This window comes from Carex rostrata, chromosome 2, assembly GCF_964058835.1.
Source record: "Carex rostrata chromosome 2, lpCarRost1.2, whole genome shotgun sequence".
NCBI classification, from domain to species: domain Eukaryota; kingdom Viridiplantae; phylum Streptophyta; class Magnoliopsida; order Poales; family Cyperaceae; genus Carex; species Carex rostrata.
Genome location: NC_135919.1, coordinates 17,794,115 through 17,810,292, shown reverse-complemented (window position 1 = coordinate 17,810,292; position 16,178 = coordinate 17,794,115). Strand labels below are relative to the sequence as shown.

Sequence of the window (16,178 nt, the reverse complement as noted above, 5' to 3'; positions counted from 1 at the left end):
AGCACTCCCTATAAATTGAAAATGTTCAATTTTAGTTTTAAATTTTTTTAATATTTATAAAAATTATACTATTATCTCTCTCGTAAAATAAAATTACAGAGTACACTTATTTATCCATTTCTCTCTATCCCTATCTCAGTTTGTTGATTCTGCCCCTGCATGCTTGTACATGTAAATATGGCTTTATTTGATACTAAGGGTTATCAAATAGTGAACATATATCCTGACTTGAATGCCTGTTTTTTTTTTCTTTCTTCGTTGTTTTATTTGGAGTTTGCAGCGCAACAAATTTTTTTTTCGCTATTAGCTGATCAGTAAAATCTATCAAATTGCATTGTGGTATTACCAGCTGTCAAATTTGCACCAATAATATTTCATGTAGAAAAGCATGAAGAGACCGCTGGGGCTACGGAAAAACTGTGATCTCGTATATTACACATTCATACTACAGTTTTTTAATAAATGAAAATAGTGACGAGCTCTCTATCTCTTATTTATAAATTTGTCTCCGCATAATTCTATATCTACTAAGTTTAACTTGTAAGGCATTTAATCAGTGGCAGGATCGCGATTATAATATGGTGAAGCGAAATTTTAGGGTGAGGTGTTATTTTGTAAATAGTTTGAATATTAAGAATATGTATATTTTTTTTTGAGAAAAATATAGAGTGAAGCATATTTGGGAAAATATTTTAGGGCGAGACAGATATCTATAGTATTTTGAATCTCTAAGTATATTTTTATATTTTTTTGAACAAAATATAAAAATAAAAAGAATATATTTGGATTTTTTTTTTTTTTTTTTTGAGCCAGGCAAGAAATTGCTCTCCTATAGATTTATGTTGAATAATTTTGGAAAAATAAAAACATATATTTTTTTTTTCACCTGTCATGTTCTAAATAGGGAAAATTTCCAGTGTACCCATGGAAACTTTTAAAATAGCCAATTTCCCCCTGAAAACTTCTTAATATCTAATAATCCCATGAAAATTTATCATTCTTTCCGTTATCCCTTTCTAGTCATTGAATTTGTTTTTTAGACAAATATACCCCTTTCTATTTGATACGTCCATGATTGCAGTGAACAAGAGAGAAAAGAAAAGAAAAGCTTCATCTTCTTCATCTTTGGACCCAACTCCTTTCTCCATTATGTAAACTAAAGCTCTTCATGATGATTAAGTTAGCTAAATTGAAGATTGTAGAAGTACCTTTTATTTGCAGAATATTTTGAGCCCGAAGCAAAGGTACATAGGTTCGGCCTCGCAAGTACTTTCATTGGTAAGAAACAATGCATCAGGCCATATACATCACTAAATCAAAAGTTGCGCGTGAGATAATTCTCAGGGCCCCTCATCGTTCACAGTACAAACACCCTCGCCATAATCCCTTTGGACTTTCCATCAATAAAAATATTTATTTGATTATATCCATCAGACAAAATTAGGCTCGTGGATCTCCAATTCTCTCAACCCAACAAATTTCTCGAGTTATTTTGTGCTACATTTCCTATCATGGTGTGAAGCACATGTTTAGTTTTAATGTGGTTGAGCTTGATTATGAATCGACTCTGTTGATTTTTATGATTTCTGAGGAGTATAATATATATTGAATATATAGTTCTGATTTATACAAGAGTTCCTACATCTATTTATACAAAAAATCTATCTAAGTTACCGTTTGTACTATTTTGCTATTTATGTCAATACGGTACACGTTACCGTTTATTTTATTTCTATAAAAGTCTATTTCTTATTCTGTCTATTCTTGACCCTTTGATCTATGATGAGTGTCTGAGATCAATCTTCTTGATATTCTTCTTTATTTTCAACACTCCCCCTCAAGCTAGGAATGTATATGTCATACAATCCTAGCTTGCTAGTGATATCTTCAAAATGTGTCGGATCCAAACCTTTGGTAAAAACATCCGCTAATTGATCTTTGCTTCTCACAAACGGTGTTTCAATTTCTTTGGCTTGGACCTTTTCTCTAATGAAATGACAATCCACTTCTATGTGTTTTGTTCTTTCATGAAACACCGGATTTGATGCAATATGTCGAGCGGAATTATTGTCGCAATACATCTTCATAGGTTGATCAAATTCGATGCTCATGTCTCTAAGTAGTTGTTTGATCATATTAGTTCGCATGCGGTGGATGCCATGGCTCGATACTCCGCTTCCGCGCTAGATCGAGCCACAATATTTTGTTTCTTGCTTTTTCATGTGACTAGATTCCCGCCTACAAATGTGCAAAAACCGGTGGTGGATTTTCTATCACAGCTACCGGCCCAATCTGCATCGGAATAGCCACATATTTCATTAGAATTATTATTTTTCATTTTTATGTCTTTTCCGGGATTTCTTTTTAAATATCTCAATATTCTATGTACGGCCTCCAAATGAGGCGTTCTTGGTGAATGCATAAATTTACTAATTTGACTTACGGAAAATGAAATATTCGGACGTGTTACCGTAAGATAAATTAATTTTCCTACAAGTCTTTAAAATTGGTTTATGTCTTCTAATGGTTCACCATCCTCGGTATTTAATTTGTATTTGGTATCAATTGGTGTAGAGGCCGGTTTGCAACCTAATTTGCCGGTTTCTTTTAGCAAGTCTAAAGTATATTTTCGTTGTGAAATGAAGAGGCCTTTATCCGAAAAAGCTACTTCTATTCCTAAAAAATATTTTAAATATCCTAGATCTTTAATGTCAAATTTTTCTTTTAATTGGGATTTGATTTTTCTAATTTCCTCTAAATTGTTTCCGGTAATTATTAGATCATCTACATACACCAACACAAGGGTTATATTTTTTCCTTCATTTTTGGTAAACAAGGAGTGGTCGGCACTACTTATTTTAAAATTACATGAATTTAAATATGAGCTAACTTTGTCATACCATGCCCGAGGAGATTGCTTCAATCCGTAGATTGATTTGTTTAACCTACAAACTATGTTAGAATTGTTTTTCATTTTATGGCCGGGTGGTAGTCTCATGTACACCTCCTCTTCAAGTGTTCCTTGAAGAAAAGCATTTTTTACATCCATTTGGTATAGGTTCCAATCATTATTGACCGCAATAGAAAATAAAATTCTAACGGTATTCATTTTTGCTACCGGTGCAAAGGTTTCGTTATAATCTATACCATAGGTTTGAGTATATCCTTTGGCCACTAATCTCGCTTTATACCGTTCTATGGAACCATCACTATTGAACTTGGTCTTATATACCCATTTACATCCAACGGGTTTTTTATTTTTGGGTAATGAAACAATTTTCCAAGTTTCATTTTTTTCAAGGGCTTTTAATTCTTCTTCCATGGCCTTGCACCATACCAGGTTGGTTATTGCCTCTTGGTAACTATTCGGCTCAAATTTTTTTTCAATAGAAGCAAGAAATGCATTATATTCGAATGAAATATTTTTGTATGATACAAATTCTTGTATTGGATATTGTACCGTATAGGTTACAAAATTTCTAAGTCTAGTAGATGGTTTGGTTACTCTTGAGGACCTTCTAAATATTGTATTTTCTTCTTCCTCCCTATTATTGTTATCATTTTCTTCTCCCTCACTATTTTCATTATTTATTTCTTCTTCATGATTATTTGATTCACTTTCATATTCCTCATTAGGTATGAAATCTAAATCATCTAAGAGAGGTGTTATTGGTCTAACTTGGTTATTCTCAAGTGATTTATTATTAATCTCACCTTTTTTAAAATATGGTTCATCTTCACAAAATATCACATCTCTAGATATTAATACATTTTTATTTATTGGGTCATAACATTTGTAGCCTTTTTTATATGGTGAATACCCTAAAAAAATAGCTTTTGTTGACATAAAATCAAACTTGTCTTTTCTTTTAATGTGAACAAAGCATACACACCCGAAAACTCTTAAGTGATCTAAATTTTTTTTTTTGTTTATAAAGAATTTCGGTTGGACTTTTGTTTTTTAAAATAACACTAGGTAACCTATTAATTAGATGTGTAGCACAAAGGATGGCATCCGACCAATATATTTTTGGAACATTATTTTGAAACAACAATGCACGTGTCATTTCTAATAAATGTCTATTTTTTCTTTCCGACACTCCATTTTGTTCGGGAGTGTTGACACAAGTTGTTTGGTGTATAATTCTTTTTTCTTTAAAAAAATTAGTAAAATTTTTATTTACAAATTCCGTTCCATTATCCGACCTAAAAATTTTAAGTTTAGCGTTGAATTGAGTTTCTACAAGACATAGAAATTCTTTAAAACACATAAATATCTCATCTTTAGATTTAAGTAAATACAACCAAATAGCCTTTGAAAAATCATCAATAAATATTACAAAATACCTAAATCCATTATACGAATTAATTGGGACCGGACCCCATACATCGGAGTGGACTAAATCAAACGAGGCTTCACTTCTACTAGTGGATAGTGAAAAGGGAAGTCTCGTTTGTTTTGCCAACTTACATATATCACAATTAATACAACTTGAGTTTGGAAAATTTAAAACACTATTTAGAATCTTGTTGGAGGGATGCCCGAGTCTCTTGTGCCATCTATCATAATTAATTGAGCTTGCCAAGGCACAAAATTTTAATTTTTCTAAATCCAAAAGATAATGTCAATTTTTAAGAACCCCTTCACCAATCTTGTCCCCGGTTACCCGGTCCTGAAATATTACATTACAATTAAAATCTTGTGTTAATTTTTTAACCGAAAGTAAATTTATAGGAAAGGTTTTTAAATATAATACGTTACTAATTTTTTATTGCTCAAAATAATTTCACCTAAGCAATTGATTTTTTCTTTCATACCGTTTGCTACGGTTACATATTGGTCATTCTTTGGTATTGTCAAATTTTCAAGAAAATTTTCATTTCCAAACATGTGATCGGTTGCACAGCTATCAACAATTATTTGGTTAAATAAATTTAAATTATTTGAGTGAGATACAATACCACATGAGCTATCAGATTTTTGAGCGAGCAACACGGATAATTGCTGAAGGATCTGTTGCATTTGATCCCCTGACCCGCTTGACCCGCCAGCTCCTTGGTTGATTGAACCCGGTTCACTTGACTCAGTTGGTTGAGTTAAAAGAGGCTCTTTTGTTGAGACAGAGAAGCCTCCACGCATGAGCCCTTCTTTTCCTTTCTTTTTCTCTTCGTTCCAGCTTCCTCCTCCGCCTCCCTTTGAATCGGCCTCAATCCACCACTTCGGCCGGAGGTTTGGATGAAGAAAGTAACACCTCTCGGCCTTGTGACCCTCTTTCTTGCAATGAGAGCACTTCTCCCCTCTCGACTGTGGCCAATTTTGGTGATTTTAAGAGCTAGGGTTTCGGTGATTTTGGGGAAACTTCACGGCATGGCCATGGGATTCGTGTCCCTCGTCGTGGCTGACTTGTGGACCGCCCATAGCTTCCCGAAGTGAATCCTCGCGTTGTATCTGGTTGACTACCTCGGAGAAGGTAGGGAGCTCGGGTGCTCGAATAATCTGTGACCGAATGACCTCGTAGCTTGAATCAAGGCCGGTAAGGTATGAGAAGATTTGATCCTCTTCTTTTCGTTGTTTGAGTTCTTTTGCGTTTGTTGTGAATGGTCGATAAACGTTGAGTTCATCGTATTTCTTTTTGAGAGAGGCTAGGTATTCCATATGGGTTCTGATTCCCTTCTTTTCTTGTTGGATTTCCAGATGGAGTCGGTAAACGTGGGAGTGATTTTTTTGTTGCCCGTAAAAGGCTCGAATTTCTTCCCACAGTTCTTGAGATGTGTCACAATCTTGGAGAAACAAGTCAATGACTTGTTGCTCCATGGACCCATATAACAGAGACATAACTGTATGATCTTCTTTTTGCCATTTTCGGATTGTTAGTTTTTCGGCCTCAGTTGGTTTATTTGGGTCTAATGGTTTTGGTTTTGCCTTATCTCCTGTGATGAAATCAATTTTGTCCCTACCACTAAGGGTAATAGAGACTGATTTGGCCCATGATATATAATTCGTACCATTTAGCAATTGCGAAGTGAGTTTCGATGGGTTGGTAGCCTCGTAGGATTGCTGCCCCCATTGATCCATTTTGCACTGCTTGTGAAGAATTTTCTGCTAATGAGTATGATTGAGGGATTATCGGATTATTATCAGAATATTGGGGATTATCGGATATTATCAAAATCAAGCCTAAGGCTCTGATACCATGATGATTTTTATGATTTCTGAGGAGTATAATATATATTGAATATATAGTTTTGATTTATACAAGAGTTCCTACATCTATTTATACAAAAAATCTATCTAAGTTACCGTTTGTACTATTTTGCTATTTATGTCAATACGGTACACGTTACCGTTTATTTTATTTCTATAAAAATCTATTTCCTATTCTGTCTATTCTTGACCCTTTGATCTATGATGAGTGTCTGAGATCAATCTTCTTGATATTCTTCTTTATTTTCAACAGACTCCATGAGAACCGAGATACAAGCTTCTTCAACTCTGATAAAGAACACAATGTGTCTTTTTTTTTCTCTCTTGTTCAATTCAATCATGTTACTAATTTAAAAAGCCATATCTATTAGAAAGGAAGGGGTATATTTGTCTAAAAGACAAATTCAATGACTGGAAGGGGATAAAGGAAAGAATGATAAATTTTTATGGGAATATTAAATATTAAGAAGTTTTATTAGCTATTTTAAAAGTTTCCATGGGTACATGGAAAGTTTCCCTTTTTTTTAAAATCATTTGACGTAGTCACTTCTCCAATCTTTCTTGGTCAATAAAACACAAATTTTGTAAAATTAGTTCATGCCAACAGTCTAAAAGGTATTCTATAACCAAAGAGGCAGCTCGGTCATTATGCACAATAAAAAATATTAAACAAAAAAATATAACAATACAGAAACCATGGGGTTAAATTCTAAAACACTATCTCCAAGGACTTGAGAAGCCTAAATAAAGAGGAAGCCTCCCTTATGCGTGAAAATTCAATGCAGAATGCCTGAACCTTGATGAAGAAATCTTGGACTGACAACAAAAAAAAAAAGATGTAAACAAGAGCAACATTTTAGCCATGCTTTAATACATCTAATCAAACATCAAATAAATATAGTCTTTACCCCCACCTCTTTTCCCCATCGGTGACAGCTCCAGCACACATGCTCACAGAGGGTAACTATCTCATACAAAAAAGACTACGTTAAAGAACTTGAAGGCTGTGTTGAGCTGAGATGAAATAACAGTAAATTGACACAACATAAAATAAGACACAAGAATCCAAATATTTCATCATCTTTGTACATTTTCAAATGCTCAGGTTGCTTTTGATTCAAAAATTAGATTTCTCATGATCTTTTTGTGGATGAATTTGGCAAACCAAAGCGACCATGACATGTACCAATCATACTAATGTAATTTCTAAAATAAACAAAAAACAAACAATTGATGATCTTGTGGAGCAAAACACAGACCAGCCACACCAATCGGTTCTGCATGTACTTTATCCTTGAAAATTAAACAAAAATTACTTCAGATTTTTGTTATAAGCACAATGCAGAACTTAAAAAAACAATACAATTGAGATTGTCTGCAACAAAACCTGTGAGTTACAAATTAATCTGATAAACCTCATCCAAATTCAAACTTAGATACCATTCTTTTGTAAGTCGCATACTTTTTATTTACAGTTCCAACTTCCAACTATAAAATAATGTTAGCAAAGGAAAAATAATGATGTTCTGCCAGGAAGAAATACAGTTTGTAATATACATGTGTACAAACTCAGCAGGAAGATTGACTGCACTTGTAGGCTGGTTTACAACTTCCATTGAATGGAGACTCAACCAGCACTGAGAAAAATATGGACTTACAAAACAAAGGGAGTTCATTCTAAGAAAATAACAAAATGGATAAAAAAAAATCTAAAGACTATAAAATTGACTCAGACGTTACTAAACCTATAAAGCAGACAAGCAAAATGAGCATATGCCCACATCAAAGAGAAAATAAAAGGAGTGAAGATAAGCATCATCTTTTGCTAGTAGTCAGGGTCCAGTATTGGCCAGTAAGATACTCAGACTAGTACAGGATTAAGATAAAAAATTTACACAAGAGATTTCTAAAATTGATCCCATTTGACCACATTAAATAAACAAGTTCCAACAAAGACAGCTTTGGCTCTTCTCAAGGAATGAAAAATGAACTTGCTCTAAAAATTCAGGTGAGTACATAAGCTAAGAAAGCACTTCAACAGCTATCAATGGATTATACTCCACAAGATCCTGGAAACCAAAATCATAATTTTTTTTTTCAAACTCAACCTCATTATTGGCTTATTATTAGGAAAAAAATAGTAAACAAATAAAAAATATTTATTTACAGGTAACTTTCGAGGAGTAAGCCCACAGTGACAAATGAGCTTTGGATCCTTTGCCAACTCCAGCACAAATTGCTGACGTAACATGCAAATGAAATTAGAAAAATAAAGTAGCTAACAGTAATAAATAGATACATCTAGGTATGAATTGCTGATCTTAAACAAAAATAGAACAAATACACAGCACAAATAGAGGTTAATTCAAGCAAAGAATGACTAAGTTACACCTAGACTTTTAATTCAAGCAACAAATGAAATGAGCTCACGAATGGAGGCCCCACGGCTGGTGTCAGCGCACATGCTGTAGTCCCATAACAACTCATGGTTTAACCAAAACCAGCTGTGAATTTATTATTCGTTAACCAAAAAGAAAACAAAAATTTTATATTGCTTTTGGGGAAGGAAGTCATATCCATCTATACTTACTGGAATTAACCAGGACCATTATGGTCAAGTTAGGAGTATGGCACAACATTTGCATGCAATGAGAAACTAGTAGCGAAAAGACCAATACATAGGAGAAGTAAGAATGGTAGATCTCCTTCAAATAGTGGAACTGTGGAAGCCTAGGTACAGGCCACCTGCAATAAGGACAATAGATAGCATGACATTCCATATTTGTGTTTGCACATAAATAGATCAAACAGAACTGGTCTCCGTCAATGTAGTAATGTTTTTTCTTTAGTCCAACTATTTGTAAACCAAAATCAACAGTCTACAGAATCTGATTACACAGCTACAACTGGGTACGCTTCCTATTGATAAGAGACTACAAAGGTTGGTCCTGGTTGAGCGTTTCTTTGATATAACACAATATCCAATAATCAATAACATATTCAACAGTTTGAACTAAGTACAAAAGATAAGTTGAAGAGAGCAAAAAAGACCCACATAGCTACACAAGAAAATTGAAAAATAAAAATAATATATGATTAACAAAAATCAAGTTAGGAATACATTAGCCACATGAAAGGCCCTAAATTTAGATCCAGACATAAAGACAATGATTTTTCTACCTTTATAAAAAGTTGTGCACCCCCCCCCCCCGCCCCACATCCCCTCTCAGACTGTCCGATCAAAACCCGGGCCAAAGCAGATTGGACAATCCAGATCCAAACTCAAACTTTCCATTACCAAAACACTAACAATTTGCGACAATTTGGTGTCAGCCAAATTGGCGGCTGATTAAATGGTTGGAAGATCTTAGGCGGATAATATGGTTCAGTGGTATCTTCTTTCATGTCGTACACACCAAGATCATCACGTCCGTATTTATGTGATGAGATTTTAATCATCATGTCCGTGAAATAGATACTACTTCTTTTGCACCCCTGAAATTGCCTAGAATCAACAACCACCGGTGAATTAGCACCCAAAAAGAAAGCATAATCACCAAGGTCTGTGCATGGAGACAATTTTTTGCTCTCTAGATCTACCTTGTGCACATCAAAATTTTTTGCGACAAAATGCATATCTCCGATTTGCTTTAGATTCCTTTGCACCAGCAGTAACTCATCCATAAAGTCCACAAGATAATGGACTCCCGTTAAAGGCGAGTCCATAGGTCCAACAATTGTTGCTGTTGGATTTGGTCCGACTTCAATTGTATATATAAAACCCATAGCATAAATAACATACAATCTTCCTTGAAAGAAAACAGCATCTTTAATCGTCCCCTGTATGCACCCTATGTATGTCCAAGCAATATCACCAGGGCACCAAAAGACTGCCTGCATAGGCCTAGAATATAAAAATACTACGGTGAAATCTGACTTTACACTTGGGTCATCAGATAAGATAGCCTTAATGATCTTACCCTGGTACATTTTCTCATCCATTTTTGGAAATTCAGGTAGCTCATAGCACTCCCTAGTGAAAGGGTTCAATAGACGGCCCTTGAAGTTATGGTCAACAATGAAAAGCCAACCATGTGAGGAACCACATCAATACTGCTTGTACAAGTATGGGATGTCAATGTAGTACTCCTTGTTTTCTGTCAGGTTGAAGAATTTGCGTCTCACGCCGGAAGCTTCCTGCCCCATCACCAACCACGGGAGCTGTGCGATAGGAGAGTAAAGCTTGTGTTTTGCCACCTGTCGCCAGTTGCTACAAATAGCACTAAATCGATGATAATCTGCCAGGGCAAGAAATGTAGTGATGTGACCAAGTACATCATACTCAAGGTCCGACCAGCTATTCATGAAATTCTAGTTAACCTGCCAGTGCACGAAATTAACAATCCATGAGTCACAATGCCTACAAGAATTCATATCGGATTTTATGTTGTAACTGAGATCGATCACACTATTCAGTTTGCTGAACAGTATGCTTGCAATACTATTAGTAATAGGGCATACGTGGTGTCATATTTTTGTTAATAGTAGTGCTATACCAACTGGTACACATGGTCACCCAAGCTGAGTAAATGCTACAAAAAGTGGAGAAGAAAACATCCCATTGCTTCACAAAATGAAATCTATAGTAGTTTATATATACTACGTTACTCAGTACAATAGAGAGCAATTGCATAATTATGGACCCCAAATATTTTTTTCATCAGAACGGACTTGTATGTGGTGGTTATTAGTAATATTAATTACCTTTCATTTTAGCAAATCTGAAAGCCATTAGGTTTGTGCTGATGCTTATGTTATAACTTTATAGAATAACAAAATCTACTGCTTCTGAAAGTAATCAATTTAAATTTTCTGGCGAAAAAAGCAATTGCCAGCGACAATGAACTGTCCAACTAAAGCCTAAATATTGACAAGCTGTCAAAACAAAAATCGTTATCAACAGACAGTTCAACACAAAGTTCCAACATTAGCAGCTCCTAAAGATAAATACGCAAACTTGAAAGTTGAATATTAGTTTTACAAATATGATACCTACACACAAATTAACAGTATATATGAACTCAAAAGTACCTTCCGTGTAAAGAGTGTCGTAAAGAAGAAATTTCCCTCAATAGTCTTTTCTAATCGAGATTCAGGTGGAGGAGGAGAGTTGTGGTTTCCGAGAGGGGGAAAAGCAAAAGGAGAGGGCTAGGGGAGATAGAGGGAAACGCCGTCGTGAAAGCGACGGATGGGTTAGGACACCGCAATCGAAGGTTTAATATGATATAGAATAAGCAAAAGGAACAGGTCTGATCCGATGCACATTGGACGAACTTTTGGGTCCAATGGGCTCCACAACCGTACGATTTGCTTAATGACCCGTGCGGCCGAAACTGATGCGAGTGCACACGATTATTAAAGTTAAGGTCACAGATCTTAAAGCAGATTGGACAGTTCTGGGGCCATTGAACCTAAATAGGTCCAATGGCATCGGATTTGAGCGAAAGTGAAGAATTAGGTCAAATTGGAGAAATAAATCTCCATTCTATTATTAAGCACGTTGAGTGTCCGATCCGCCAACGGCTACGATTGAGAGATGAAACTTCGGATTTGATCTTAGCTCTCCAATTACATAATTTGTCTTCTTTTGATTAAATGCATCTCTTTTATGTATAAAAGTCTAAATTTAGTTAAAAACATACCCACCACATGTGCTGCCACACGATACGTTACAATTAAAATTGAATAAATTCTGAAATTTAGCAATATATTTATTTGTTTCCTTATTATTTTATTTTCATATTTCTCCTCTTCAATTGAGAAGACTCCGCCTTCCATTTTCTTACTTATTGTTTCCTTATTTCTTCGTTTCTATAAAGATTACAATGAAAATCATTTTTTTTTAATTTCCTTACTTCTCTTTCTTTGTTTCTATACATATTGGTGTGGGCAATTTAGAATATATTTTCAATATATAATATATCAATGTGTGTGTGTGTGTGTGTGTGTGTATTCTAAATTGGAAACAAAGAAGAATATAAATTGGAACGTGTGTGTGAATATATATTTTTCTTATAATATGTGTGTGTGTGTGTATCCTATACATACACACGATAACACTTTTTATTTATGTTTTTTGATATCATATTATATGTTGATATTGAATTGTTGTGTGATATTTGATATTAGATTCGAATCGAGCTATTATTTGATATCATTGGTACTTAAAAATAAAGAATCATCACATCATCAAATTGTTATCAGAGATCACGATTAAAGTTAATTAAAAATACATAATAATATAAATTTTCTATTAACATGTGTTTTAATTTTTAGATAATTATTATTTTCATTAATATATTTGTTTTTTATAATATGTCTCTGTTGCAACGCACGGGTATGATACTAGTCTGTTTCCATACGCGAGAATAATTCCGATCACAACCGTTCAAATGTTTCCATACGCGAGAATAATTAGGTCAGATTGGATTTTTTATTGGACTGAAGAATCTGGAAGGACTACGTTTTTAATTGGGGGAATTTCATGTATCCTCCTCAAAAGTTTTAATATTACATATTTTTCTATCTAAAATCAATAATTACATATTTATTCTTTAAAATTATAGAAACTTACATATATGTCCATGCTAATTCTATAATATATCAAATTTATCCAAAACACATTGAAATAATAATATTTAACCATCTAAAATTCACTTCACTATATTAATAATAAAGTATAGACCATTATAACCCTCCTTTCTCCCCTTTCTCTCCTTTCTCTCCTTTCTCTTTGTCTTCCCATCACAGAGAAATTCATGGCACCAAACCGCTCCAAAGAGTACGCCATAAAATCCTTATTCCCGTCTCACCCCTCTTGGATTTGTCATAGTCACCCCTCTCAGTGTTGAGCTCACTGTTAGTATGGAGGCTGAGCCTTGAGACTTTGTGCTTTTTTGTTGTTGTTGTGAATCGTTCATGGTTCATGGCTGAGGTGCTTTTTTTTTTTTTTTTTTTGGTGATTATATGGCTGTACTCCATTGAACAAAAAAAGAAAAATCATTACACCCAGTTCTATGCCAGCACCTAGTTGTTGAGAAATAAAGGCCTCAGACCCGTGAGGGTATTTTCGTCATAGGCACTTTTTAGAAAAAAATAAAGAGCTCACACTTTAGGAGCTTCAATTTATTTATTTCATTTCAGGGACTGTAGGGACTGTACCGTTAGGATTTTTTACCGTTATAACTCTGGCTATATAAGTCATGTACACAGTACAAGAGAATATAAGAAATATATACAATATTTCATCATATAAAACGTTCTCTGATTTCAAGTGTTAAAGCTCAACATGGTATCAGAGCATCTCTGATCCAAACCAAGGCTTCCGCAAAATCTCTTCAAAATCCCTCAATCAAGTAAAATTCAAAAAATGGCACTGTCAAAATGGCAGAAATCCTTCCAGATCCGAGGGAAACCACCACAATATTCAGGCATCGGGCCGATTTCAATTCATCTCAAAAATTAACCAATGTCCCTTTGAATGGAAAAAAACTATATATCATGGGCCAAAGCAGCCAGAGTTACTCTCAAAGCAAAAATATTGCTCGGGTATGTCAATGGCAGCAAAAAAAGACCCACACAGGGGGAGGATGATCAAGAAGAGTGGGAGATGATAGATAGCCAAGCAATGACATTAATTACCAACTCCATTGATCCACAACTAACTACTTCTTTTTGGACTTGCGAAACATCAGCCGAGCTGTGGCAAGCCATTGAGAAGCAATTTAGTGATCAAACGAGCCATTCTCAAATTTACCAACTAAAAACCGAAATAATCCAAATCACTCAAGAATCAAGAGACATACCAGAATTAATCGGGCTTGTAATAGCCAAATACGAAGAGCTCAAATTATATAGACCACCAACCACTGACCTTAGTGTGCTCCAAGAAAGAGAGGAAATGGACAGAATATACACCTTCCTGGCTGCCCTTGATTCGAGTTATGAAGCCATTAGAGCTCAGATCCTTCTCTCCAAAGAGAAACTGACATTCGATGATGTCACAGCCCGCATCCGGCAAGAGGCAACAAGGCGAGTTGCGATGAAAACCACTGACTTGAACCCAAAGCCGGAGGCTCATGCCTTCTCAGCCCAACACCTCAATGCTAAAGGAAGGGGTAAAGGGGAGATTGACAGGTGCTCGCACTGCAAGAGGGACGGCCATACTCAAGAGAAGTGCTGGGTACTTCATCCCCACCTCCGACCTAAGAGAAATCAAGAGGCGGCGAAGAAGAAAGGGTTTCTCATAAACCTAGATCTGAAAGAGGGGGAGAGAAAGGGTCTCACTTCGGTGAAGGGAGCGAATGGAGATGATGGGGACAAAAATATCGGCGCTAGTGAAGCGACTGGACCAAGTCGGAACGAAAATGACCGACTCGACCGACTTGAGTCGATGCTGGCTGCGCTGCTGGGCCAGAAAATGGGCCCAGGTCCAAATCAAATTCATTTAAATTATGTACTTAAAACCAGCCCAAGAAATTATGAAACCAGCCCAGAAAATGTAGAATTCAATTTCGGTACAGAAAAGCCTATACACAGTGAACAGATTCATAAGGTTAATTTGAAAAGCAAATGCTTAACTATAGGCCTTTCAACCAAAAATGCACCTCAAGAATGTACCAAATGGGTCCTTGATTCCGGTGCTACCGATCATATGACCGGAAACCAAAGTTTGTTAAAGAATTATCGTCAAATCAATGGAGAACAATTTTTTACTGTTGCCAACAATGAGAAAATCAAAATTAAAGGGTGGGGCATGATTAGCATTTTTCCAAAAAGAATTTTTCAAGATGCTTTTTATGTTGAAAATTGCTCCGTCAATTTATTATCTATTAGTAAGCTTGCTAAAGAATAGAATTGTGAAATTATTTTTAAAGAAAAAAATGTTATTTTTCAGGATCTATTCACCAAGGAGAAGATTGGTGAAGGTTTCTTAGAAAATGGATTGTATTTTTTGAATAGCAACAAGTTTATTTTCAACACTAGGAGAAATGAAGATTTTAGTGAACTTTGGCACAAGCGGGTGGGGCACCCTTCCGACAAGATACTTAAACATATGTTTAACTTTACTAATATTGATTGTAGCAAGTGTGAAGTTTGTAAGCTTGCCAAGCATACAAAACTTCCTTTTTGTAACTCAAATTTCAAGAGTAATGAAATTTTTGAATTAGTTCACTCCGATGTGTGGGGACCCGCTCCCGTAAACTCTTACAATAATTTTAGATATTATGTTATATTTATTGATGATTTTTCAAGAACAACGTGGATATATTTGATGAAGAATAAAAGTGAAGTTTTCTCTCACTTTCAAACATTTGTAAATTTTGTAGAAACTCAATTTAATAAAAAAATCAAAACCTTTAGAACGGACAATTGAACGGAATTTGTAAATCAAAATTTCTTAGATTTTATAAAACAAAAAGGTATTATTCATCAAACTTCTTGCGTTTATACCCCCAACAAAATGGTATTTCCGAGAGAAAAAACCGTCATCTACTTGAGATGACAAGAACACTTTTATTTCAAAATAATATTCCAAAAAATTTTTGGTCGGAAGCCATCCTCACCGCAACCTATCTAATAAATAGGTTACCTAGTGCCATTCTAGATTTTAAATGTCCATTTGAAATACTTTATAATAAAAAACCAAATATCGATCATTTGAAAGTTTTCGGTTGCATTTGCTTTGTTCATAAAAATAAAATAGATAAATTGGATTTCACCTCAATAAAAACATTTTTCGTTGGTTATTCTCTTGAAAAAAAGGGGTTTAAGTGCTATGATTCGAAAAAAAGAAAACTCTACATCTCAAGAGATGTAACTTTCCTTGAGAATGAACCATTTTATAATAAAAATGAAGAAAACCACTATAATAAATTATTGTCAAATGAGTTTGTTATACCTTGTGTTACTA

The 16,178-nt window shown here is 34.8% G+C and overlaps 1 protein-coding gene across 1 annotated transcript; it reads right to left on the bottom strand.

Annotated features, from left to right (window-relative positions):
* Nucleotides 1-9,499: 9,499 nt before the first annotated feature.
* Nucleotides 9,500-10,207, bottom strand: LOC144548398 (F-box protein At4g35733-like). Its single transcript, XM_078297062.1, has one exon. It carries the CDS (start codon nucleotides 10,205-10,207, stop codon nucleotides 9,500-9,502), a length of 708 nt encoding a protein of 235 aa, XP_078153188.1.
* Nucleotides 10,208-16,178: the final 5,971 nt, after the last annotated feature.